The 27,068-nt window shown below is 33.7% G+C and overlaps 2 protein-coding genes and 1 pseudogene across 20 annotated transcripts in view; 2 read left to right on the forward strand and 1 right to left on the reverse strand.

Annotated features, from left to right (window-relative positions):
- Window positions 1-629, reverse strand: part of ASB7 (ankyrin repeat and SOCS box containing 7) — a 34,890-nt gene extending 34,261 nt beyond the window's left edge. The window contains exon 1 of one of the 3 annotated variants that reach the window (XM_074295025.1): window positions 1-629. The gene's annotated coding sequence lies outside the window, so the exon portion shown is untranslated. The other 2 variants (XM_074295026.1, XM_074295027.1) reach the window with 2 other exon arrangements.
- On the forward strand, window positions 533-27,068 carry LINS1 (lines homolog 1). Of its 17 annotated transcripts, none has more exons than XM_074295018.1 (12): window positions 533-832; window positions 2,706-2,796; window positions 4,583-4,735; window positions 13,451-13,567; window positions 13,670-13,822; window positions 15,036-15,154; window positions 19,225-19,712; window positions 19,804-19,893; window positions 21,771-21,912; window positions 22,618-23,220; window positions 24,512-24,683; window positions 26,167-27,068. In XM_074295018.1, the coding sequence occupies exons 7-12, from the start codon at window positions 19,317-19,319 to the stop codon at window positions 27,065-27,067; spliced, it is 2,304 nt and encodes a 767-aa protein (XP_074151119.1). In that variant the 5' UTR covers window positions 533-832; window positions 2,706-2,796; window positions 4,583-4,735; window positions 13,451-13,567; window positions 13,670-13,822; window positions 15,036-15,154; window positions 19,225-19,316; the 3' UTR covers window position 27,068. The 17 variants fall into 17 exon arrangements, with proteins under 17 accessions (XP_074151119.1, XP_074151112.1, XP_074151108.1 ...); XM_074295011.1 differs by lacking the exon at window positions 15,036-15,154 and adding an exon at window positions 5,778-5,901 and having other exon boundaries at window positions 819-968; XM_074295007.1 differs by lacking the exons at window positions 533-832; window positions 15,036-15,154 and adding exons at window positions 5,778-5,901; window positions 18,542-18,647 and having other exon boundaries at window positions 835-4,735.
- Window positions 14,001-15,038, forward strand: LOC141558185 (large ribosomal subunit protein eL15-like; annotated as a pseudogene).

Genomic DNA, 27,068 nt, shown 5'->3' on the forward strand with positions numbered 1-27,068 from the left:
CTTTTTTTTCTCTCAGCTGTTTCTCCTCCTCCTTTCAGCCGCTACCACAGCCACCAACTTCTCCATTTAAAAAAAAATCACCTCAGGGCCAAATCACTTGGTGTTTCCAATTCTCCTCAGCGCCTCCGTCTCAGCCCGGCGAGCATCAAGACAGCAGAGGGGGTGGAGGGAATCCTAATTTAGGGGAACCTCAAGGCAGGGGGTGGGGGGGAAGAAGTCCCGGACAGGAAAAAGGGGGGAGATCTAGTCAGGGTGCTCAGGGCAGGGGGTTGCCGATGTCAGGGGCAGAAGCGCCGCAGTTGTGGGGGGACCGGGAAGGTCTCTGGGCAGGAAGAGATCACCTCATGCAGGGTTTGAGGGTGCCGGAGGCGGGAAGGTGCTGGCCAGGGGGCTCAAGGCTGGGGGCTTTCTGGGTGCACTTTGCACAGGGCCACCCCCGCCCCCCTTCAGCACTTTGGGGTCACAGGGAAGGGACCAACCCCCCACCAACCAATCAGCTGCCTCACAGGGGACTGAGCCTGGAGCCGTAAACCAGGTCTGAGGTGGGTGGGGGTGGGGGTGGCTTGGTTGGTTGGTTGGTTTCTTCTCTCCGCCTTCTCCCCGCTCCCCCACCCCCCCTCCTCTGCCGTAAAGCCACATGCGCGTTCGCGACAGTTGGAAGAGGCGTGCCGTTCTGCGCCAGGACTCGTCTCCGATTGGCTCCGCTGCCCGCTCCCCTCACCGCTTCTCCACTCCCTTCCAGACTCCGCCCCTAGTGAGAGGACTCGGGGAAGTTGCTAAGCGACGACAGCTCGAGGGAGGGGTCTCTGCGCATGCGGTGGGCGGAGAGTAGGTGAGTATACGAAGGTCTTCGAACTACGGTGCCCCGGAAGTAGCGACAGGGTAGCGTCCCTGGGATCTATGGTCCACTTGAATCCAGAGCGTGAAGGCGGAGCGACTTCTACGGGACTCCGGGGCTTATTGAAACGGTGACGTGATAGAAGGAGGGGTGGACGCCGGTTTCTGGGGGAATCTCCTCCAAGAAGTTTTTGAGTCTAACCGAAGGGGAAGAGGTTGGCTGGGGAGGGGAAAAACGGGAGTAGGCCCGGGAAAGTGAGGGTGGAGACAGGTGACGGCGGCTGCCCCTCCCCAGAGGTCTGGGAGCCCTGCAGCCCCTCCCGCCTCCTTGGCTGGGCGGCTCTTCCAGACTGGGCTGAGGGCGATGGGAGGAGAGGTCCAACCCTGCTCTACCTGAGCTCTGCACGTGCGTTTTGAGAAGTTTAATAGTTTAAAATCTGACTTCTCCATAAGGGGCCGGGTCAAAGCCCGGCACCTGTCAACATCTCTCTCTTTGCCCTTCTCCTTAAAGGCGGCCAAAAAGTTAGTGATTCTTAAAAAGAATCACGCCCCGGAAGTTTGTGAACTAGAGATGTTACCTGGTTCGTCTAATCCCCTGTTTTTGTGGGGAATACACTTCGTGAATGATAGATTCAAGTCCATCTAAACCAGTGCTGCTGCTATTAAGTTATGTGGGGTTTTTTACTTTACTGTTAGGGGAAAGTGAGACTAATGGATCATTATATTAAAACTAATTTTAAGGAATAAATGTTACACGTACTTAGCAAATATATTTACCTTTACCAAATTCACCAAATAACATGTTTATGTTGTTGTTTTGCTTTGTTGAATCTTCTTAATTGGAGAAAGTTTAAGAAAGTCAACCTTGGTGTGGTGTGAGGTTTTTTAAAAGCGGGGTCAATAACCCAGAAACGCACAGAAGCTGATCACAGTTTGTGAGGTCCGAATTAATGACATTTTACTTCTTTAAAAATAACTTATAATGTATTCCATATTGCAGTTATCATCTAAACTATACAATCACGCATGCGGATTAGTGGGATTTCCTTCTCTTCTCCCCAGCCTCATTTTTGCCAGACCACTAGTTATTCTACTTTCTGTGGAATGAAAGAGTTGGATTAGGTGACTTCTATGGGTCCTTTCAAGGCTCTCAGTTTTATGATCCTAGGACTGCAGAGAGACCATATTCACAGACTCTTAAAAGACCAAACAATTCCAATGATAACATTCTTACTTTTAGAAAAAGCTTAATTAATTATATAGTTCAATATTTCACATGGGTAAAATGAATTGCCTACTCTGTGCCAGACACTACTGGAGATTCAAATAAAGGGGAAAAAAAAATCCTCAAGGAACCTTGTAAAACCACATTCTGTAAAATTGAGCTGTCTCAATTACTGTTCTTATTGGTTCATAACAAATTGAAATTTTAGAATAGCATGGCTAGCGATTTGAAACTGTAAAATTAAGACTGGTGAGAGTCTGATATCTGTGCTTAAATCACATATGCTGAAACCCTGCAATTAAATATTTCTAAGCATAGATAGAAAATGAGCTGCAATGGCCAACCATTCCAATATCTTAGAAAATCCAAAATGGAGTTGGACATGACTGAAAAACTGCTAAACGACATTATACAAGTCCACCACTGAATTACCAAGTAATGCTTCATTGTTTCAGGAGAGTGATCCTTAGTCCTTTAATGGTATGCCTGCAAAGTACAGCCCATAGTAGATTTTGCTAAGTGCAAAGTGCCACCATGGAACCCAAAATATCAGTTCTCCAAGATTCAGCCTAGTTAACTCAGTTTAGAATCCCTTCATCTAAAGGTAGGAAAGAAAATGAAGTTTGTTTATTTTTGGCCTCAGAATTTCCTTGAACCACCTTTGCTTAATGCCTGGTTGTGATCTGCATTGCTGCAGGGTGCCTACTTGAAATAGATTTTGGAAGAATATTCATGTAAGTATGTAAAAATGATTATGTTGAGAGTGTAGAGATGAAAGAGTACCTCTATATCAGAGTTAACAATTCTGTGTGTGTGTGTAATAGAAAATAGGATATCAAAAGCTCAGTGTAGTGTTCTAGATTGTGCTGTAAAGAAAATGCTAGGATAAAAATGTAAACCTATTTCAGAGAGAAACTTAAAAACATTATGCTACTTTCCAAAATCAGTCCAGCTTACTGTCTTGTTTTCAGGAAGTTCTGGGGCTAAATGAAGTGACGATGTTCATTTCAGTCCAGGTGAAATAGCTGTTTAAGATAATAGGTACTGATACTTTATATAGCTGAATTATAGCCTGCACAGTAGACGTTCTTCATCTACCTGATTTTTTTCCCCTTGTGGATCACTAGATCTAACATATGATAATATATATCACTTATGAAGTTATGCAGTGTGCCTGGGCTTGGTGTAGTTAAAGTCATACACAAAAGAACCTCTGGAGAACCTGAATATCTGTGTTGTTAAGTCCTTTTAACTGTGTCTGACTCTTTGCAACCCCATTTGTTTTGTTTTTGTTTTTTGACAAAAATAGTAGAGTGGTTTACATTTCCTTCTCTAGCTTATTTCACAGGTGAGAAAACTGAAGTAAATAGGATTAAGTGACTTGCTCAGCCTCACAGCTAATAAACATTTGAGGCCGATTTTGAACTTTTCCTCCAGACCTGCAACTTCATCCACTGTGCCACCTAGCTACCTTTCATTATCTGTAGAGATTGCCCATATCAGTTGTACTTTACTCCATTTTCCATAATATCTGTAAATATCTTTGTTATGCATATATCTGTGTTATAACTCACTTAATATTTATGATCATTTTTTGAAGAAATTCTCTGATTGACCAATTTCCATTCTTTGACTATGAAACAAGAATATAGGCTAGCTAAAACATTTTTTAAAAATAAACTAAAACAAGTATTTTCCCTTGAAACAACTGATGATATGTTCTCATTCCAGTGTTGTCACAAATTTTCAGTGCTTGTTTTATAATTATCTTAAGAGCTATACAAGTTTGCAGCTCTCATAAGAAAAATTCTCATCACTACTCATTTTTTTTGACTAAAAATGATATTATTTTTGTTGATGAGTATATTTAGCAGATATCATAGCTTCCAAAAGTTAGAGTGGCAAGGACCTTATCCAACTCAATGTTCTCATTCTATATAGAAAGAAATGGATCTGGAGAGACTTGCATACTGGTATCTTAGGTAGAAAGAACAGGGCTAGAATTTGAAGGTCTGGATTCTCAGATATGGTGCTCATTCCATTTTACCATGCTGCCTCCAAATTATTTTTGGCTTCTTGCAGAAATATCAAATTTGCTTTTAAAATACAAAGATTTTCTGAAGTTGTCTAAAACAATGCTTTTGGCAAATGACAACATTAAAAAAAAATAATTCTCCCCAGTGTGAAAAAGGGGATGATTCTTTAAAACATATTAAAATCATAAGATAATTTGTAGTCATAATCTATATGTCAATCTAGTCATGTTCAATATTGATGTAATGTTTAGTTTAAAGCAAAAAAATTACCATTTTCTACACAAAGTAGAATAAAAATGAATAGTAAAGCCACAAAATAGTATTTTATTTACAAATAACTTGTATACTTTTTGTTTCCCTTTATACCTAACCTTTAAAATAAAGTCTGTTGAATTAATAAACCTATAAAGCTTATACCTTTAAGTAACTCATAGTTTCTCAATATTGTTAGTAATTTTTTTCTTATGATGCTATTTATTTCCAGGGGGAGAATTATTTCAAAATTAATAGTTCCATTTTAGGAAACTACAATGATAATAAAACTGATTGATTGTTTTGCTACTGGAATAGAGAACTTGAGAGATGATCTACTACAAATCATTTATATTAGAAGTGAGATTATTTTGACCGACAAAAGGTAAGTGACTTGCCCAAAGTCACTGAACTAGTTGTAGATACCCTGTTTTTCTGATTCTGTCTAGTTCCTTTTTCACTATTTACTGCTTCTCCTGCTCATTGCATTGAAGTTAAAATGGTCTTGAGAATAATCAGAATGTGGTCTTTAATGTAACTGCAGAGCACACCATTGATCCAGAATTAAAATTTATAAGTACAGATCATCAAAATCTAATTTCCTTCATTATTTAACAACTGTATATTTAAATGCTTGCTAGGTGATGCATTGGGATAGCTAGGTGGCACAGTAGACAAAGTGTTGGGTTAGGAGCCAGGAAGACTAATCACTTCACCCTTTTTGCCTCAGTTGCTCATCTGTAAAATGAACTTGAAAAGGAAATAGCAAACCATTCCAGTATCTTTGTCAAGAAAACCCCAAATGGAGTCATAAAGAGTTAGACATGATTGAAACTACTGAATAATAATGCAAAGTACTATGGAGAGTAACCCCCCCCCCCCACACACACACACACACACACATCCCTTTTTTTTTTGATTCATTCTAAATTTTATAACTTCTCCTTGCTTTGGAATTTTGAAAGAAACATTTCTGACTGGGGAATGATTTTTAACCAATGAACGTTTGTTCTTAACATATATTTTATCTCCCATTCATCTAGACATATATAAAATTTGAATGGAAACAGTAATTGAACATGTCCATAATTATATTGGGCATACATTTTATAAGATTTTAGATCATAAAGTTGTATCTCAATTTTTATTTTAATTCTTTAATGAAAAAAGGGTTTCTAGAATAATTTAGTTAGATTATTTGTGCTAAAAATAATAATTTTAAAAAAGCCACAAGCTGAAACAGAAGAAGGCAGAGTAAGTTGTCAAATTCTGATAGCCTAGATCTCTTATTTCATCAAGAATGCTTGAAATAAATATGAAGTAAATGAAATCCATTTTTGTAGTTAGCTCAGGTAGAATAATGTAATGACTACATCACATTGTCCCAAATTATTTACTATGTATTTTTTTTTTGTTCAATCTTTCAGTTGTGTCTGATTCTTCATGATCCTGTATGGAGTTTTCCCTGGCAGACATACTAGAGTGGTTTGCCATTTCCTTTTCCAGTGAATTTAAGGAATCGAAATCAGATGATTTGCTCAGTAGTATTATGTGAGTATTTCAGGTCAAATTTGAACTCCAATCTTCCCGACTCCAAGCCCACTGTTCTATCCACTGAGCTATGTAGCTTCCTTCCTCGTATTGTTTCAGACTATTTACGTGTCTATATGTCCATTTTCAATAATATGTATTCTACAATTTTTTTTCCTATCTCAGTGTTTCTGTTATAATTTTTGTGGTGGGGGAGGGACTTTAAATTATCAGGTCTTCCATTTAGTATTTCATTGTAAACTAGAATTTAACATTTTTAATTGAAGAGATTTTTTCTTAACACAGATTAATATAATTTTGCCTTTTAAGAAATCATTTCCCAAAATGTGAATAAGCTTAAAATTTATCTAAAAGTATTATGTCTTGTATATAGAAGTAGGTAATTTCTACTGCTCTGGATTAAAGTGACATCCAAGAAAATGCTAGGATATAGGAACAAAATAATTTTATACTTTGTTTAAAATAAGAAAAATTTTATAAATCATATTGATGTTAGGTGTGTTTTCAGAGGAATTAAAAAAAATTAATCCCTGAGGCAGGCAGGGAGAAGGCTCTGATAGAGATCAATTTAGCTCCATGGTCCCACCCTCTGGGAAGGTCATCTAGTCTGAAATCCTAGTTATGCCAAACCCCAGAGACTCACCTTCTCAGTCTTACCTTGTTATTTCCTCTCAGAAATCTCAGTCATGTCCATGAGGTTAAATTTTCCCTATTTACTTATGGGCCATCTTATGATTGCTTTCTTCTTTTTGGGTCAGTCTACTATGACATTCTGCCCCATGATAATCTTTCCCCTTTCCTTCTTTCCCCATGCCATGTGATATCTAAACTAATTTCACTATACTTCCTAACCCCATTTCTCCTGATAGCTAACTAACTCTTTTGTGGTGCTAAGTCCCTTTCTCTAATTTAATGGGTGCTAAGTTGTGGTGCTCCTGAGTAATTGTGAGGTCCACTGAGGAACTTGCCTTTCATATGCTTTCCCATTCTATTTCATATTTACCATTCTTATGTCTATGTCACTTCATTTTGTCAGTAAACTTTTCTGTAAATAAATCTCCCTTTTATCAAAGAGAATGACCATTGTGAATTCTTCATATGACTGAACCTCAACTTTTAGTTTTTATCATTATCTGGTGTCTACTTCAACTACATCATTTTGGTCCATTTACCACTTCAATATAATACAGTCACATATGTTCGGGACTATATAGGGAGAGAATATCTTTCTGCATATGTTCCCTTTTTTTGCAGCCATAAACTAGAGGTTATGTTTTAGAAATTTTTCTTCTGTGTTCAACATCTTATGTTTTTTACCTCCCGTGTTGACAATTTCTTCATCTTTTTGCAAATCTTAGGCATATCTTGTCTTCTCATTTATATTATTTCTGTGTTGGATAAAGACCACCAGCTCAAATAAATAAATTAAGGAGATTTCTCAAGGTAAAAGCAGAAAGTGATTTTATTACGATCTTGTGAGAATGGGCATCTTCCTTCCAACAAGCAGTTAGACAAGGAGAGGCAAGGCCCAGTTCACAGACAAGAATTATATAGGAACTTGAGGTAACGTTCCATATAGGCTGGATCTTTGCCCCAATTAGTCAGGACAAATGACCTTAGATTGTAAGTCATAAATGAGGAAAAACTTTTAACTCAATCACATCTTTAGGATTATTAAATTACCTTATATGCCAAGGTGGCCCCAACAAAAATAAGGGTTTTGTGGTCTCACTCCTTGTAAACCACATGATCTCTGGAGAAAGAAACTTGGCCCTGGGATGCAGCTAACCTCCATTCAATTTTTAGAACACTATTTCTATCTTGTGAGATAGGTTTCACAGTTCACTCACATTCATCAAGTCAATGAAGCCAGGTTGTTTTGTTTTCTTTTGTTTTTAGCCTAAAAGAAATCCTTCAGCACATAATTGCATAGTTCAGCAAATCAAATTTTCATTTTATCTGTGTCTGAACATTTTAAGTTTCATCATGTCTCTGTCAGGAAATGAATGTAGTGTTTCATCTTCATTTTTTTGATCATGTGCTTTATCATTGCATTGATAAAGAGTTCTAAAGTCTTTCAAAGTTTGTTTTTTTACTCTGTTATTATATAAATTGTTTTCCTTGTTCTATACATTTTGTTCTGTGTAATTTAATAAAAATCTTCCCAATTTCCTCTGAAATTTTCCATTTTATCATTTCTTATTGCATGTTAATACCCCATCACTTTTATGTACCACAATTTGTTTAACAATTTCCCCAAAAGCAGGATAGTCCCTTAATTTCCAATTTTGGGCTACACAAAGAAAGTTACTATAAGTATTTTTGTATATTTAGATAGATCCCTTTCCTATTTCTTTGGGAGTATATACCTAGAAGCCATTTGGCTAGGTTAATGGTATGAACAGTTTGGTAACTTTAGAGCCCTAGTTTCAAATTACTTTCCAATTTTGGACCAAGTCATAGATTGACCAACAATGCACTAATTGTACTTATTTTCCCACAGCCCCTCCATTGCCTGTTTTTTGTTTTTTTCCCTGTTGTTTTATTGTTGTGTTTTTTGTTGTCATCTTTAACAGTCTGGTACAAGGTAGAATTTCAAAATTGCTTTAATATAGATTTCTCTAATTTTTAGAGATTAATAGTATTTTTATATGATTATTGATAACTTGGATTTCTTCCTTTAAAAATTTTGACATTTTTTTTAAACATTTCCTTTAAAAACATTTGACAGTTATATGTTGGGGAATGGCTCTTATTTTTATAAATTTGAAGTTGTATTATTTTTCATTTTTTATGTTCAACTGAAATTAACACTTCATTTTTTGACATTTCACAGTGAAGCAATTAAACATATTTCAAAGCTTCTGGTTGTGAAATAAAAGCTTTGTTTCTGATCTTTAAAGGATTTTCAATCTTCTGAAGCCAGTTATGCTCCCAAATCCTTTTGGATATACCGGTACATTTATTTGAAGGTACCTCTTTCTAAAATTACTTAGAGTTCTAGAGGCAAGTTTGATGTAATATGATTTTGTGGTCCCCTAATTTTAGAGGGGGGGGGCAATAAGTCAGTGATTCTAGATTTTCTGCCTGAGGAAACTCCTGAGGTCAGAAGCTATCTGAGTAAGAACTTCTGAAACTATCAGTAAACCAAAAAATTATTAGGCATATCAGAAGAGAACCAGCTCTTTTATTTGGCTGAATGTAAAAGATAGATTACTCGCAACCCACCATTTGATACTTTTGGAATTACAATGATGTGACAATGTTGTCTTCCCAGTGAACAAATTGTACTTTTAAGAGAGCTGTCTTCCTCAGATATCTTTTCTGTTTTATCTTTTTTCCTTTGAAGAAAACATTTTCATACCTATTAGAAATTTCCATTTTGATTCATTTAAGGTTTAGAAATTTTGTTAAATAAAAAATCTTAATTAGCTTGAATTTTTATTGAAATGCAGACACAAAATAACAAGGTGTTCTGTATCAATGGACTTAGTTTGTATAGTTGAAAGTATTACACTTAAGGATAAAACTTAAGTCCCATACTTCCATTTAAAACCACTGGTGTAGTTTGAGTTTTATAAAGAACTTGTGAAGTAGATCATCTTCATATAGACAGTTATGATTTATAAATTGAAAAGCTTCTTAAACAAATGCTATTTAAAACAGAATAGAGGGAGGAAGAACCAAGATGGCTGAATAAAGGGAGGAAGAACCAAGATGGCTGAATAAAGGCAGGAACTTGCCTAGCCTCTCCCCCAAACTGTTCCAAATTTCTTTAAACAATGACTCTAAACAAATTTTAGAGTAGCAGAACACCCAGAGACAAAGTAGAAAATTTTCCTGATGAAGGCAATGTAGAAGGACAGTAGAAAAGGTCTGTGACATCAGAGTGGGTGTCCAAAGTTCAGTCTTTGTGCAGTCTTTGTGCAGGGTATGCTAGTGCATCTCCAGCCCTAGCCTCAGCCTGACCTCTGAATCAGCAGCAGCTCTAATGGTTTCCAGACTTCTCAGCCCAGAGATGCCAAAGAGAACTTTATAGTTCACCAGAGAAGATCTGTGGTAGGAGATGCATAGGAGCCCAGCACACAATCCCAGCACAGGCTACCAGCCCCAGACCGAATCCAGACCCCCATGTCAGCAAAGCTAGAGGGACCTCTGAATCAGCAGCAGTGTTACAGGTTTCTTGACCTTTCAATCCAGGGACACCAGGGAGGACTTGGAAGGTCAGTGGAGAGGGTCTGGGCACTAAGGTGAGACTCCTGCATGTAATCTCAGTGCAGGCCAGCACAGTCCTGGCCCTGACCTCAGCATCAGCAAAGCAAGACTCTGTTAATTTAGCACTCAAGATCTTACAGCTACTGTGGGGCAGGGATACTCTTAACAGCTTCAGGGCAGAAAAGAGTGTTTATGATCAGTTTTCTAGAAGGATCTCTGAAAACAGTTGCACAAAATCACCAAAGCTTGGGATCCTCCATCCTAGGACCAGAGCCCTACTTTAACAAAAAATTAAAAACAAAGTAATAGATTGGGAAAATGAGCCGACAGCAGAAAAAGTTTCTGACCATTGAAAATTATTATGATGACAAGGAAGATGATAACAGAATCAAAGTTCCTACATCCAAAGCCTCTGAAAACAATAAGAATTGGATCAGCCCATAGAAGACCTCAAAAGAAATTTTGAAAATCAAGTAAGAGAGATAGAAGAAAAATTAAGAAAAGGATTAAGAGTGGTACAAAAGGAAATGGTAAAAAAAAGCTAATGAGAAGAAATGCTATTAAAAGCAAAATTGGCCAAGTAGAAAAGGAGACTCAAAAGGTCACTGAAGAAAATAATTCCTTAAAAAACAAAATTGAGCAAATGGAAGCTAACAAAGTTATGAGAAATCAAGCAAAAAAAAAAGAAAAAATAAAAAAATATATCATTGAAAAAGCAACTGACCTGGAAAATAGATCCAGGAGAAATAATTTTTAAATTATTGATTTACCTGAAGGTTATGATAAAAAAAAAGATCCTGGACATCATCTTTTAAGAAAAAATGAAGGAAAACTGTCCTATATTCTAGAACTAGAGGGCAAAATAGAAATTGAAATAATCCACCAATCATTTCCTAAAAGAGGTCACAAAAGGAAAATTTTCAGAAATACAGCCAAATTTCAGAACTCCCAGGTCAAGGAGAAAATATTGCAAGTATCCAGAAAGAAACATTTCAAATATAGTGGAGCCAAGTCAGGATAACACAAGATTTAGCAGGTTCTCTAATAAAGGACCAGAGGAATATGATATTCTGGAGAGTAGTAGAGCTAGGACTACAACTAAGAATTACCCAAACAGCAAAACTGAGTATAGTCCTTAAGAGGAAAAGATGAAAATTTAATGAAATAGAGGATTTTCAAGCATATGTGAAAAGACCAGAGCTGAATGGAAAATTTGATTTTCAAATACAGGACTCTGCAGAAGCATAAGGAGGTAATACTTAGTAAGCTTTATGTATTTATTCCTAACAAAGGAGAATAATACTTGTAACTCGTTAAAAACTTTCTCATCTCATTATCATGGTAGTTAGAAGTATATGTAAACTGAGGTGACAGGTGTGAGTTGAATATGAAGGGATGTCTTTTTTAAAAATGATGAAATTAAGAGGTGAGAAGAATGTACTGGGAAAAAGGGAAAGGGCAAAGTGGAATGGTGCAAGTTGCTTTAAAAAAAGGCAAGAAAAAGCTTTTACAGTATGGGGGAAGAAGGGGAAAAGAGGATGAGTGAGTGAACCTTACCTCTTATCAGAACTGGCTCAAAGAGAAATTAACATATTCTCAATATGAATATAGAAATCTATCTTACCCTGAAGGAAAATAGGAAGGGAATGAGGTATGGGAAAAGGAGGAGGGTGATGAAAGAAAGGGTATGTTTGGGGAGGGAGTAGTCAGAACCAAAACTTTTGAGGAAAGCAGGGTGAAAGGAGAAAGAGAATTAATGGGGGGAAATAGTTATCAATAGTAATTATAAAAAGAATTTTGAAATAAGTATTTCTAATAAGGCTTCATTTCTCAAACAGGGAACTGAAGTCAAATTTATAAAAAATAAGCCATCCCTCAATAAATGATGAAAAGATATGATCTGTGCCCAAAGGGCTATAAATTCATGCATATCATATCCTTTGACCTAAAAACACTACTAGGCATAAATACCAAAAAAGATTTTTTAAAAAGGAAAACATGTACAAAAAAATATAGCAGTTTTCTTCTCAGGGCAAAAAATATTAGAAATTGGAGAGATGCCCATCAATTGGGGAATAGCTCAATAGCTTGTGGAATATTTTTTTGGTTTTTTTTTTTTTTTTTTTTTTAAAAGCTTTTTATTTACAGAGCATATGCATGGGTAATTTTTCCAACATTGACCCTTGCATAACCTTTTGTTGCAAAATTTTCCCTTTCTCCAACCCCCTCCCCTATCTGGCAGGTAGTCCAATACATGTTAAATATGCTGAAATACATGTTAGAGCCAATATATGTATACATATGTATACACTTATCCTGTTGCGCAAGAAAAAATCAGATTAAGAAGGAAGAAAAAAAACAAAAAAAAAATACAAGCAAATAACAACTGAGAGAGTGAGAATGCTGTGTTGTGTTCCACCCTCTGTTCCCATGATTCTCTCTCTTGGTATAGATGGCTCTTTTCATCACTGCACAAATGGAATAGTGTGAATCATCTCAATGTAGAAGAGAGCCACATCCATTAGAATTGATAATCATATATTATTATTGCCATGTATAATAATCTCCTGGTTCTGCTCACTTCACTTTGCATCAGTCATGAAGGTCTCTCCAAGCCTCTCTGAAATCATCCTACTGGTCGTTTCTTACAGAACAGTAGTATTTCATAGTATTCATATACTACCACTTATTCAGCCATTCTCCAATTGATGAGCATTGTGGCATGTTTTTGTGATGGAATATTATTGTTCTAGAGGAAAAGTGAGCAGGAGGCTCTCAGGAAAAAAAAAATCTGGAAACTCCTCCATGAACTGAAGCTAAGTGACATGTATTCTATATGAAGTAATAGCAATGTTTTGGGATGGCCAATTCTGAATAACTTTGCTATTCTCAGTGATACAATCATCTATGACTATTCTGAAGGACTTATGAAAAATCCTATCCATACTCAGATTGATTCAGATTGTGGCTGAATACAGATTGACACATTCTTCCTTTCTCTTTCTCTCTTTTTTTTTAAAATTATTTTTTCTTGAGGGTTTTTAATTTTTTTAGGGTGTAATCACAAACTTGACTTTTATGAAAATATTTTGCCTAACTTCACATGTGGTTTCTTAATTGTGGGTAGGGATGAGACAATTAAGAACTCAAAAATTTTAGAAACAAATGTTAAAAAAAATTTGTTTTGAATGTAACTGAAGAAAAATTAAAATAAAGTTGTTTTTTTTTAAAGTAAAAGAAAATAAAACCAGAATAGAATTTCAGTTAATTGACTTAAAGAATCTAAGGGGTTAAAGGGCTACAGTCATTGTCCCATCCATCCTTCATTTTTCAGGTAAAGAAATCATGATGTAATGAAGGGAAGTGATTTTCTCAGGATTCCCTGATTGGTTAGTAACAGAGCTAGCATGATGATGATGAAGATAAATTCTACAGTCCTTTTGTCACACTGGTAAGAGATGTATTTGATTCTTGGCCATGCTGCTTACAAAACTATATAATTGGAGAAAAGTCTTATTTTATCTAAACTTCAGTTTTCTTTTCTGGAAAACAGAGATCATCATGGAGAATCTGGCTTGACCTGGATTATTTGTGTCCAGTAATATGTATTTGCATCGCTTTCATGGAAGTGATCTAGCATGGAGAAGCTAGGTCAGAAGGGCAGAACTTTTGTATAGTGAGGGTTTCCAGATACTTTCACTCCCAGGTAATAGATTATATCAAATCCAAGAATATCGCCTCCTAAACAGGATCCAGAAAAGCTTGGCCTAACTATAAAAGTGGATAAAGAATACCTCCTGAATAGAGTTGATGTAATTAAATAGACAAAATATGTATTTTGGGCAATCCCTAGTCTCCAGATTTGATCAGAATTAGGTGAGTAGATTATGTTGCTTTTAGAAGATTGTAAAGTTCTTATAATATTCCCAGACTTCTTTTTGAAACAAACGCTCAGTTAACTTTTTTCTGATTGGTGGCAGCCATTAGGTAGGCTAAGTGGTAGCCAGCATGGGGACCTCCAAATATATCCAGGAACTCTGGAGAAAAAAGCACAGCACTTGGATGTCATGCGGTAACTGCTGCTTATGTGCTGTTGGCAATATCTCTAGTTATCTGCCCTGAAGGAAACCCCTGGCTCATGAGACTTGATAAGATGCAGCAGCTGGGGTACAAGGCCAAGCAGGGTTATGTCATCTACCATATTCGTGATGGGCACAAATGTTTGGTTGCCAAGAATACAACCTATGGCAAAGCTGTGTATTATGGTGTCAGTTGGCTGAAGTTTGCCAGGATTCTTTGATCTGTAGCAGAAGAGGGTGCTGGTCACCACTATGGAACCCTAAGAGTATTGAACTACTAGGTGGTTGAAGATTCGACAAATTCTTTGAGATTGTTCTTATTGACTCATTCTGTAAAGGTATCAGAGGAAACCTTGACACTCAATGTATCACCAAGCCAATGCACAAACACTAAATGTACCTCAGGTGGCCAGAAGAGCCGAGGTCTTAGAAAGGGTCACAAGTTCCATCATACCATCGAAGGATCTTATGCTGCTTGGAGAAGGTGCAACACTCTCCAGCTACAGATACCACTATATTGTACATTAATTTGTAAACTTAAATATTTAATAAACAAAATTCAAAATGGTGAAACAAAGGCCAATCTTTTTAATGCCAATGTTTCATATAACAGTATAGTTAACAAGTCATATAATTTCTAAAGAAATGGAGTTGAAAATCACCCAGAGGTCAGTCGAAAGGTGTGCATTGAATTTGGACAGTCTGAAAAATGTTTTGAGTAAAGGATTAGTGTAAAGGAAGGAATAGGAATTTTTAATTGGAAAAAAACAAATGGACTGGTCATGTGGTAAGAATGATGAATAGTTACTGAATGAACCTATGTATGTGCTTTATTGTCAGGGGAATTCAAGAATCATATTGGGGAGACCCCTCGATGGTAAATATATGGACATGAACACTCAAGATGAGCAAAAGTAGATGGATTGTAATGTGTATTATTGGAGGAAATAACCACATCAGTGAGAATACAGATCTCTTAGAATACCTAACTTAGAGAATTAAGAATCTAATGCATGTAAAGTATTTCATAAAATTTAAAATGCTATAGAAATATAAGTTATAGTTCAGGATTTTATAGTAAATATGCTTTTTAGTATTAGTTGTTTTATAGTACTACAAGTATAGGTGTAATGATATAGGAAATTAGTCTAAAATTGTGTCATTAACATATCTTAGATTTGGAATAGATTTAGTGGTTCATCTAATCATACTTCCTCTGTTCACTTCCATTTACAGCCTTGCTTCTTTCCCTCTTTCCCCTTCACTCAGCTTCCTAACACTCCTAAGAAGCACTCCTGTGCTTGAACACCTTTAGTGCTGGGAAGCTTCAACCTTAGAAGTCAGACTTCACATCAGTGAAATCGCAGATGCAGATTTGATGCTTTCTGCCACAATGTCTACTTTTTTAATGAAAAAAAATTCTATATGGCATATCAGTATTTTGTATTAAGTAATGGCTTAGGTCCTATTTCACTAAAGTCTTAAGACCTGCAATAGAGAATAATACAATCACTATTTTCAAAGGCTGAGAGTATGTCAACTTTTAACCCTGCTTAAGGATAGATGTTTTGTCCTAGCTCTGCCAAGGACATGCCGTGTGTTACACCATTTATTAGAATTCTAGACTGAAATGAATCAAATTCTTTGTCTATGGTTGTCCGACCACTTAAATCCATTTAACTGTGTTGCAGTTAGTGAGCCACATTTCTTTTGTGCATAAAGAAATAAACGTTTATCAGATATCTTGCTGAAATTGTTATGCTGTATTCATCCTTGATTATTCACCATTCTTTTTCCACTTATCGAGTCAGTTGCTAAGTCTTATTTCAAACTCCTTAATAATTTGTTCTACTCAAAACCATCATCTTATTTTAGAATCTCATTATCTCTTAGTTACTGTAATGGCCTCATCATTAGGCCATTGAGATTGTTCTTATTGACTCATTTTGTAAAGGTATCAGACAAAACTTTGACACTCAATGTATCACCAAGCCAGTGCACAAACATTGGCTGTACCTCAGCTGGCCAGAAGAGCTGAGGTCTTGAAAAAGTTCTATCATACCATTGGAGGATCTTATGCTGCTTGGAGAAGGTGCAATACTCTCTAACTACAGATACCACTAGTTGGTATACATTAATTTGTAAGCTTATGTAAATCCCCACTCCATTTTATCCTACATATTGTCACATAAGTGATTTTCCTTAAGTACAGATCTGGCTATGTTGCTCCCTGTGCAGTAAGCTTCAGTGGCTCCCTAAAGTCCTTCACAATCCAACTTATCCTTCCTTCTTTATGCATTATTCCCTCTGATATGTTTTTCAGATGAGGCTACCTGGCTTTTTCTGTTACTGACACCATTCCTTACTTACTTGCAGTCATTATGTTTTTTCATTGGCTATTTATTATCTGCCTGGAACATACCTACACCTTATGGAGAATCATGCTAAAGTAAATCTGGAAAGGGATGCTGGAGCCAGATAAAGAATTTTACTAAATGCAAGATCAAGTAATGTTTTGTTTTGTTGTGCATCCCCTATTTAAGGAGCTATCAAAAGTTGTTATAGCAGGGATATAAGTGTCATGGTCAACATTTCCTTAGGAAGATAACTTCTGCACCTGTGTATAAAATGGGTTGGAGAAGGCAGGAATAACAATTTGAAGACTGTTAAGATAGTGGAAGTGAGAGACAATGATAATTCTGAAACTCGAGGTGGTTAAGGGAAGAGAGAAAAGAGAGCATGTGTAAGAGGTGTTGTAGGAGTAGAATCAAGACAAGACTTGTTTAGAGATTCAGTTGAATGATGACATGAGGATGGGAGGTGAGGGAGAAAGAAGAGTGAACAACTCCTCCCTGGTTGAGAACTTGTATAATTAGGAAATGATTTAGTTCTTTTGAAACTCTACTATATAATTTGTCTAGGTCACAAATTTGAAATTAATTTAAAAATGTAATACTATCTGTATTTTAATGTGGTTTTATATATTTTGTTAAATATATTGTTAAATAGTTAATGCTGTGTGCTTTATCTTTTTTAAAGTGAAGTTTCTCCTTGATATAAAAAATAAATGGAAATAAGAGTAGAATAATCCATCTCATCCCTTAACATTATCATTTTCCCTAATCAAATCTTAGATTTGGAACATTTGGGTTCAGTTGAGTCCAATAGCTGAAGAGCCTTTTTACCACTACCTGCTTTCTTAGTGACCTTAAACAACTAATATCCTATTTGAGTCTTAGTTTTCTTATCTGTAAAATGAGGGGTTAGACTAAATGGAATCTAAAGATACTTCCAGTTCTAAATCTGAACCTATTTTACACAAAGCTTTAAGAAAGAATTATTTTTTGTCTTTGGCTTTTTTTGCAAGCCCATTCTAAACATTATTGTGTGTTCCTTATAGATTATATCACATTTTTGTAATCATTCTTAGTTTATATTCTTTTGCACTTTGTGCATGGTCTTTTGAAACAGGATTTTTAAACTTTATAAAAACTGGATATTTTTTTTTTTAAATGGATTGTATATTTCCAGAAGAGATAAATTCAAAGGTTCTTCATAAATATTCTTTTTTCCATTTGAATTTTCATTATTTTATTTGTTCTTTCCTCAAAACATATTCTGTCTCCTTTGCTCTCTTTTCTTGAATATGTAAAATAGATTTTGTTATTCACTCTTTTTGCACTATCTCAATGGTTCTATTCATTTGTAGTACTTTAATTGTCATGTATGCCTCAGTTTTACTTTTGTAAAATGTAGATAATAATAATAGCTATTACTTCCAGGTGATCATGAGGATCAAATGAAGTAATATTTCTTCCCTATTTTCCTTCAATTACCCTATGCTGCAGATAAACATACTTTTTTGCTATTGTTGCTATGCTGAAAACTACCTTTTACCTTTTCATGCTTACCTTGTCTGTTGTATCCTTTAAAGCTGTAGAATTACATTGAAGTAGAAGTGAGGGCCACCAATCAATACATGAGGATCCCTGTAAACCACATATTGCCTCAATTTAAAAATGTAATACTATCTATATTTTAATGTGGTTTTATATATTTTGTTAAATATTTTCTGGTTACATTTTAATTTAATTTCTGCAGCAGGTGAGAGTTTGCAGGCTTTATATTTGTCACCTCTACTTTAAAACATTTATATTCTTAGACCTCCTTTTAAGGCCATTGGAAATGCTGCCTCAAATTTTAAAAGAAAAAAAAATCACAATTTGGGAGCTGAAAGCTCATACTCCAAATTTCCACTATAATTTAACTGACAAATGATTATTTAGCATCTTGAAGATCTCCAGTAAAGGGAATATACTAAATGTTCAGTCTGAATTTTTTCCTAGGTAGAAGTGACCTTTGTCTACATGGACATTGTGTAGCATTTGACTTGGACTTTGCTTTTGAATTTAGATGATTTGATTTACCCATGTGTCATCTCTTTATTGGATTGTGAGTTTCTTTAATTTAAGAATTGTGTTTTAGCTAAATCCCTTTGTATCTTCTGGTGCTAACAGAGAGTAATGCCTATAGCAGACAATCAATATTTGGTGAATCAAATTGACTTTATTTTAATTGTAATTTTTCTTTATTTTATTTTTGTTGTTGTTGTTGTTGTTGAGACAATTGGGATTAAATGACTTGCCCAAGGTCACACAGCTAAGACATATTAAATATCCGAGGCCATATTGGAACTCAGATCCTCCTGACTTCAGGGCTGGTGCTCTGTCCACTGCACCACTTAAGCTGTCCCTGTGTTTTTTTTTTTTTGTTTTTTTTGTTTTTTTCTTTTTTTTTGATCATAGTTAATTATAAATTTATTTGAATTATTCCATTCAAAAACTATCTTTAATAATACTATAGTCTGTGTTTTGTCTCATGTTGCTGTTAAAAAGTTTTTATATTTTATATTTTTTAATTGCATGTCAAGTTTTGAAAGTAAATTAAGTGATTGAATAGAAAATATTGAGTTTGTAATACTAGAAATGAAGTTGGTAATGCTGTTGTATTTTTTTTTTTTTAATTTTAGGAATCATCATTGAAGGAATATTCAATTTAGATTGAAGAAACTATAGTTGCTTCAAGAAAATTGAGATCAGACAAATAACCTCTTGGGGAAAAATGGAAACCTCCTACCAAATTTTAGAACAGTTATATAAGAAGATGCTTCTTGGAGCTCCACTTGAAAATGACACCCAAGAATATGCATTTTATCTCAGTCTACCATTTTCAATCCAAGATTTATCCACATCAAATTTCTTGAGGTGGCCATGTGATCATCCTGGAAACCAAGCTGGTTCTGTCAACATTGGTGCCACTCCCATTCCTGTAGAATTAATAAATTTGAAAATGAATTTTCAAGTTAGTAATCCCAGAGATATAATGCTGCTTCAATTAACAGTCATCAAGATGATGATAAGCAAAATACTATCTAAAAAAATGGAATTCACTATAAAAGAGAAGTATAGTGCTATAATTGAAATTCTTTTAAAGTCATATGAACTGGAATCTAAATTAGTAAGTTTTTTTAATGTAAAAATATCAATGTCAAAGTTTAGAATTTAAAATAATAGATTTAAAATTTTTTAAAATATTTGTTTTCATATAGATCAGCACATTCCATGGATCTGATAAATTACTGTCTCATATGGCTGCAAAATGTCTTGCCTCACTGTTATATTTACAACTAAGAGAAAAGGTGAGTGTAGAAAATTGTTAAATGATGTATTTCTTTTATAAGTAAACTTTTGGGTTTTATTTTTTATAATAATAGCTTTATGTTTTTCAAAATAACATGCAAAGATAGTTTCTAACATTCACCCTTGCAAAATCTTGTATTCAAAATTTTTCTCCCCCCCCCTTCTTCCATCCCATCCCCTAGTAATCCAATATAGTGTAAACATGTGCAGTTCTTCTAAACATATTTCCACATTTTTCCTGCTGCACAAAAAAAAAAAAAAAAAAAAAAAAATCAATCAAAAAGAAACCATGTTTAAAAAAACAAGCAAGCAAATGACAAAAAAAGGTGATGTTCTCTTGGTTGTTTTCACTTCACTTTGCATCAGTTCATGTAAGTCTCTCCAGACATAAGTAAACTTTCTTAAAAGTCATTCAAGTGATTATTTTGAGATGCTTTTTTATTTAAAATTGTATTCTCCAAGCTCTTTGACTAGTACTGTATTGTGCTAAATAACTTTCTAATGATATATATGTGAGAATAAAGAATTAAGAGTCTAAGAATTCTTGGATTGATATTGTCATAAAGTTTAGTATAAATATATAAATTAGTATACATTTTTAATTTAACATAGTTCCATATACATATATATACATATACATGCATACACATATATGCTATACATAAAGAAGTTCAGCTTCATTTCTTTTTATATATTGTAGCTTCTTTACAAATAAACAAAGCAATTAATATCATTTATTGGCTTGAATGATATTAGGATAGATAATTTAAGATAGCTTATAGTCTTCCTTTTTTCCCATAGAATTCTAGACTGGGCAGAAATATCATTTGTTAAAAATATTTCATAGGAAAAGTTTGATTATGTAAAAGTAACATTTTTTTTCTTTACAAATAAAGCCAATGCAGCTAAAATAAGAATTATTATTGATAAGTTGAAGGGGGGGATATTTGAAGGAGAAATTAAAGATGTTTAACAAGTTTCTCTGATAAGAATAAAATTTCCAAGATACATTAGAAATTGAATTGTTAAATAGTCAAATGATAGGTACAGGCAGTTTTCTACAGTAGAAATAAAATCAGTCATTAGCCATATTTTAAAAATGCTAATAATTAGTAAAATTCAAATTAGAACAACTGAGTTTAACTTTCAGTCATCTCACTGGCAAAGATGACAAAAATGGAAAATGATAAACGGAGCAATTCTAGTAGAACAGCCAAATTAATATTGTCTTGGTAAAAGAGCGAATTAATTTAGACATTCTGAAAAACAATTTGGGACTATTCTCAAAAAATAGTCCTACCGTTTGATGTATTTAAACTACTATTGGGTCTAAATTGTAGAGGAATTAAAAAAAAATAAAGGAATCTATATATACAAAAATTCATAGCAACCATTTGGGGCAGCAAAGAACTAAAAACTAAGGTCATACCTATCAAAATGTCTCACCTCTTTGACAGATAATAGGAAGCACACTTTAAAATAAAATATATTATTATGGTATCTCTGGAATTGTGCTTCATTATTGTATTGTTATCTTTAAAATGTCATTATCATTGAATAAATTGTTCTAATTCTGCATATGTTTCTCTGAAACCATCCTTTAATCAGTTTTTTTTTTTGGTTTGTTTTTAAATAGCACAATGTTATTCTGTTATATTATATATTTGCGTCGTGGCCATTGAGAAAATTTGTTTTCCCTGAATATTTTCAAATATTACTATCCATTGGCAAGGGAAAGAGAGAGAATAAATGTTTTTGGTGAACAAAATGTTAAATTTTAAAATGTTTATATAGAATTAAATTTGTATCATGAAAAATAATTGATTTGTGATTGAATTTAAAACATACATTATTCCTTTATTTTTTTCTCTTATAGGATATAGTAAATAAAACATGGACACATTTTTGTTTAAAAAGTTTTTCCGACTACCCTGAAAGTAATACAATCTCTTATTGTCTCTGGACTCTTACAGCTGTAATAAAAGAAATATTGAAGGCTACATGTTTACAGAAAGCAGGTGCTAGTTCTTTTATGTAATTAAGCATCATTACCCCTGGAAGAAGTTTTATGCTTATAATAAGGAATGGGTTCTATTTCACAGCTGCCTATCTTTGAAATAGGAATAACAAGCCTTCCCCACAATACTTTCAGAAGTCCTAGGTTAATAGGCTAACAAATAAGTTTGTATTTTTGAAGTAGAAATTGAAAGTTTTTGATCATTATGTTATTCTATGACCTTTAGATTATCTATTATAAATTTAGAGCTAGAAGAGACATTTTTCAGCTGCTTCCTTCTATACTAGGGAAAACTGAGACCCAGAGAGATTAGAAAATTTGTCCAAGGCACACAGGTAATAATAGTTAGAGGCAGGATTTGAATCTAAAATCTAAGTCCCATGACAATCAGGCCAGTGTTTTTTTCTGCTATACCACAAGACTTTCAAGTTCAAGTTTTCCCTTTCCTTCCTTTTAAAATTCTAATCTTAAGAATTCTAGTTTATATTCTATTGCTCTGTTAATGGCTTTAAACAGAAGAGTTTAAGGTCCTCAGAGATGTTTTTATCATAAATATTGTTGGGGGGTTTTCCTTATGATTTTAGTTAAGATAAATTCAGAATCAGTTTTAAAATTTTGTTTAAAATATTAACATGTATGTTTAATTGTGATTTAATCACTTATATAATCATTTATGTCCTATTTACAATTTTTTTTTTCATTTCAGGATTATTGAAGCAGTTTTTGGCATCTTTTGATTTTCATTTTGAAGTCTTTTACTGTTCAGTTTTTTCTCAGAATTTTGAAAACAACCACGATACCAAGATACCAAATCCTAAAATCACAAATTTTTTGATTTGCTTTTTGGAATTGCTTGAAATTCTTATAGCCTCCAGAATTCACTTGAAATTATATCTCACTTGCCAGAGGGTTTTTTATTTGAAAATATTTTGTGCTTTGGACATTATTAGCTGGCCTATTCACTCTTTAGTCAAAAAGAAGTTTATCATCCTTATTAAAAGATGTCTGCTGCATAAAGTGGGTGAAGATGTCCTAAATACTTCACTTCCCACTTTAATTGAACAGGATCCTTATTTAGATATGGACATGTTAGCTTTGAGTAATGCTTTTCTGCAGGCTGTGAATTTGGGGTGGTTGAAACAATTATCTGTTAGTGGAAAACCCAGCCACTTTGGAGGCAGTGAAGTTCAAACTGAAAACGAAAGTCTTCTTGTCCCTGATCTCATTATCCTCAGAGCATCAAGTTTAGTTTTACTGAAATCCTTAGAAATCAAGGTGCATAATTGTATGTCTGCAAGTGAAGTAAGAGGTAATTTGCCAATTTACTCCTCTCCCTTATCCTGCAAGAAGAATGATGCATGATAAACTTTTTCAAAATTTAAAAATAGCAAATCTGCCTAATTTGAACCAATGAAATTCTCTTTGAACTTATATAAAATGATGTTTTTATAATTTTTCATATATAAATTAATACATTTATATAGAAACAAATTTGTAGAATTGGTTTTCATTAAGTGGCTAGTTATGACAAAATGACAACTAAAAGTACTTCATTGTCACACAATCATATTTTTATAATCTGTATAATAGAATGAATCATGCTTATAATAATTATAATGTGTTGATAAAAATTAGAACTTGACTGGTGAGATATTTTATAAACTGCATGAAATCTTCAATTATTCAGGATTTGTTGGGGAATAATTATGAGGATCCTTTGTGCAGATAATTTTTTGTTGAGTTGACTAATCAGAAGGTTTATTTATTATGTTGCATTTCACTACCTATCAAATGAAGCCCAGTTAATTCTGACATTTCAGTTTAGGTGTGAAAAAGATTCCTTGACATTACTTGAGAGGAACTACAGGATATAAGTCCTATATAAATAGAATATTAATTTTATGGTAAAGTTTTATACCAGGATATATATATATATATATATATATATATATATATGCATATATATACATACATATATATGCATATATATATATATATTTTAACAACAAATTAAAAGCCTGACAAATTTGAAGTTTCTACTCTTTCATTCCAGAAGTATTTCTATTTTATATGCAATTCTAAATTAGAACACTAGGTGGCACGTGCTATGTAATTTTTAGAGTGTAATAGTTTTAAAAAATCTTCACAGTATAATGTTTCAAGATTTAGTGGTATTTTATTAGCACTTTTGGTGGTAAACTTTCAAAAGGCTTCACATATTTGTAACATCTTTAGTTGGTCAGTTTTTGAATTTACATAATTTATATTTTTACTATAGAATTTGTTATAATTGTCTTTTATATGTATTCTACTCAGCAATTTAAATTTAACAAAGCCTCGTTTGAAAAAATACTTGTTATTCATTTCCTATAGTAAACTATTGCTTTGCAACAGGTATTTTTGTGAGTTAATTGTTTAAATGAATAATTTTATTTTATACTGGCCATTTAAAAATTTGTTTTATCTTTTTGAGATACCATGAAAAACACATTTTTTAAAGAATTTCAATTATTGACACGATTTTGTTTTTGTAATAATTTTGTATTAAGAAACAATGCTTTGGTGTTTTAATTATTTTATTTTTGGGATTTTTAAAAAAGCTGAATTACAGAAATTCATGTCTGAGTTACTGGCATTCTTAAAACATCACCTTCATTCCTCCCTGAAATTGCATCATCACTGTGAATGGCTTTCTAAAATCTTCATAGAACAAGACGATGACATGCTGGAGGCTGCAAAAGCATCATTAAGCATTTATATAAAGCTTACTAGGTTTGTATAGAGTTTATTAGTTAACCCAATAAAAAAAATATTTAAAGGTAATTATTATACTAGTAAGTCCCAGGAAAATGAGAATACTTTTAACAGTTTCTTTTAAAAGTAATTACTTTTTTTTTTTTTTTAAACTGGAACAAACTCTAAAACTTGGCGTCCCTAGTAAGTATTTATTTCTGCTTTCTTATGGGGCCCCGTTTTTTTTTACACGCAAATTGACAGGATGCATTTCAATCCTCATAATGAAAACTTGTCTACCTGAGGCAGCTTTATTAGTGGGAAAGTGAAAGTACTGAACTTGGAATCAAGAGACTGAGGTTGTAGTCCTGGTTCTTCTGCTGTGTAACTATGTGACTTAAGTCAAATAATTTATCTTGTCTCACCTTTAATATTTCATTTGTAATGTGGAAAAATTGCACTAAATGCAATTGAGGATTTCCTGTAGTTCTTAAATTCTATATATTTTTTTTCATTAGAAATACTCCTTGTTTGAAAAGTGATCTTCATCTTTATATTTGTAGTTTGGAGTACATACTTGCAAATAATCAAATCATCCCTTTTGATTTTTTTTTTGTTTTGCAAATTAATTTGGGATAGTGTCTTCATTAAGTGAATGTCTATAATTGATTATGAATTTACAGATGACCTTTTATACTGGTTGTCCTACTACTTTATTTGAAACCAAATAGTATTTTTTGCAAATCCATTTGTCTTCTTAGCTAATTAGAAAAATTACTTATTAATGATCTTAAGTGAAGTTTTTTGCTGCTCTTTCTTGTATTATGACATTGCTGGCAGCATCATTTAGAATATTGAATGTTTAGTGCCAAATTTTCAGAGGATTTTAATCAAGAATATAAATTCCTCTGTGATTTGAGTTAGGCTTTAAAAAGATCTTATGTAAACCCAGTGTGAAAATGTATACAACTTTTAGAACTTATCTTAGTTATACTAAAATTAATTTCTTATTTCCTCACAAGGGAATATTTCTAAATTGGACTTGATTTTGTTTAGTGCCAAATTTTCAGAGGATTTTAATCAAGAATATAAATTCCTCTGTGATTTGAGTTAGGCTTTAAAAAGATCTTATGTAAACCCAGTGTGAAAATGTATACAACTTTTAGAACTTATCTTAGTTATACTAAAATTAATTTCTTATTTCCTCACAAGGGAATATTTCTAAATTGGACTTGATTTTGCATAAGCTTGAATTTTTCATATGAAATAGCTGTCCTATGAACTTTACATGTTCAGTTTGCCATGAAATCACATTGAATGTATTAAATATCTTGCTTTTTTTTTTTCATTCTGGTTGTCCTTTTTGGATTAGATTATTAAGTATATTGGAAAAGAATGTTGTGTTTTTTTTGAAGTCTGTTTGTGTAACGTGCTGTAGTAAGAACCTAACATATTTGCTTTGAAAATAATTGATAGTTGAACTGATACTTAATCTGGATTGTATAATTACATTTATTTACAGAGCGTGGAATGAAGCTGCTAAGGACATGACCCAAGAAAAAGAAACTTGGGACCATCAGACACATGAAAATGGCTTTAATCCTCATTGTATTTTCTTATTTCTCTTAAAAAATATCGGATTTGATGCAACAGTTCTCCTTGACTTTTTGATTTCTTCAGAAACCTGCTTTCTTGAATACTTTGTTAGGTATTTAAAACTACTCCAAGGAGAGAAGAACAATTTTTCAAATGTTTGTAAGTTATTCGATGCAGCAGAAGTAAGAGATGGTATGCATATTTCTAAAATTGTCACTTCACATGTTGAAGAAAGATACAGCAACCAAGCTACTCATCAGCATCCTTTTTGTGGTACAAACTACTATTCTTTATTACCCTTGGCTTCTGACCCTACTACTTCTGGAACAAATATTAAACAGAAAGACAACCAGATTATGAAGTTGAAGCAACCCAACTTATTGATGTGCTTTGATAATACATCTTCACCAAGAACGTCTCAAAGCCTGGTTGATTATTCAGGCAGCTCAGAAGATTCTGAAGAGGAATCAGTAAAAGAAGAAGATTTATCAACTATTAAACAGACTCCTTTAAAATATCAAGTCAATACAAAGATAAGGGAAATTGTCAGTGTGACTGGAGAAAAGAACCAGAATTACCTAGAATATACTGCCACACTTCTAGATCCAAAAGAGGCTTCTACTTTGTCATCTGTTAGTTGTGAAGCTACCCTAAATAATATTGCCTCTGAAACTATAATATTTTGTAAAACGTTTAAATGCTTGAAAGAACTAGAAAAGGCAATTTCCCGTTTGCACAAGAGACAACTCTTTCCATATAATCCCTCTGCATTATTGAAATTGCTAAAACACATTGATACAATAAATAAAAATATGAACGTGTTATAAA

Source organism: Sminthopsis crassicaudata, chromosome 2 (genome assembly GCF_048593235.1).
Source record: "Sminthopsis crassicaudata isolate SCR6 chromosome 2, ASM4859323v1, whole genome shotgun sequence".
NCBI lineage: Eukaryota > Metazoa > Chordata > Mammalia > Dasyuromorphia > Dasyuridae > Sminthopsis > Sminthopsis crassicaudata.

Bases quoted from the DNA above. Each gene is read 5' to 3' on its own strand.
- LINS1 (XM_074295018.1), top strand. From the start codon at position 19,317: ATGGAAACCTCCTACCAAATTTTAGAACAGTTATATAAGAAGATGCTT. The intron at 21,913-22,617 runs GTGCTAGTTCTT...TTTTCATTTCAG, and splicing joins TACATGTTTACAGAAAGCAG to GATTATTGAAGCAGTTTTTG. The intron at 24,684-26,166 runs GTTTGTATAGAG...ATTTATTTACAG, and splicing joins ATTTATATAAAGCTTACTAG to AGCGTGGAATGAAGCTGCTA.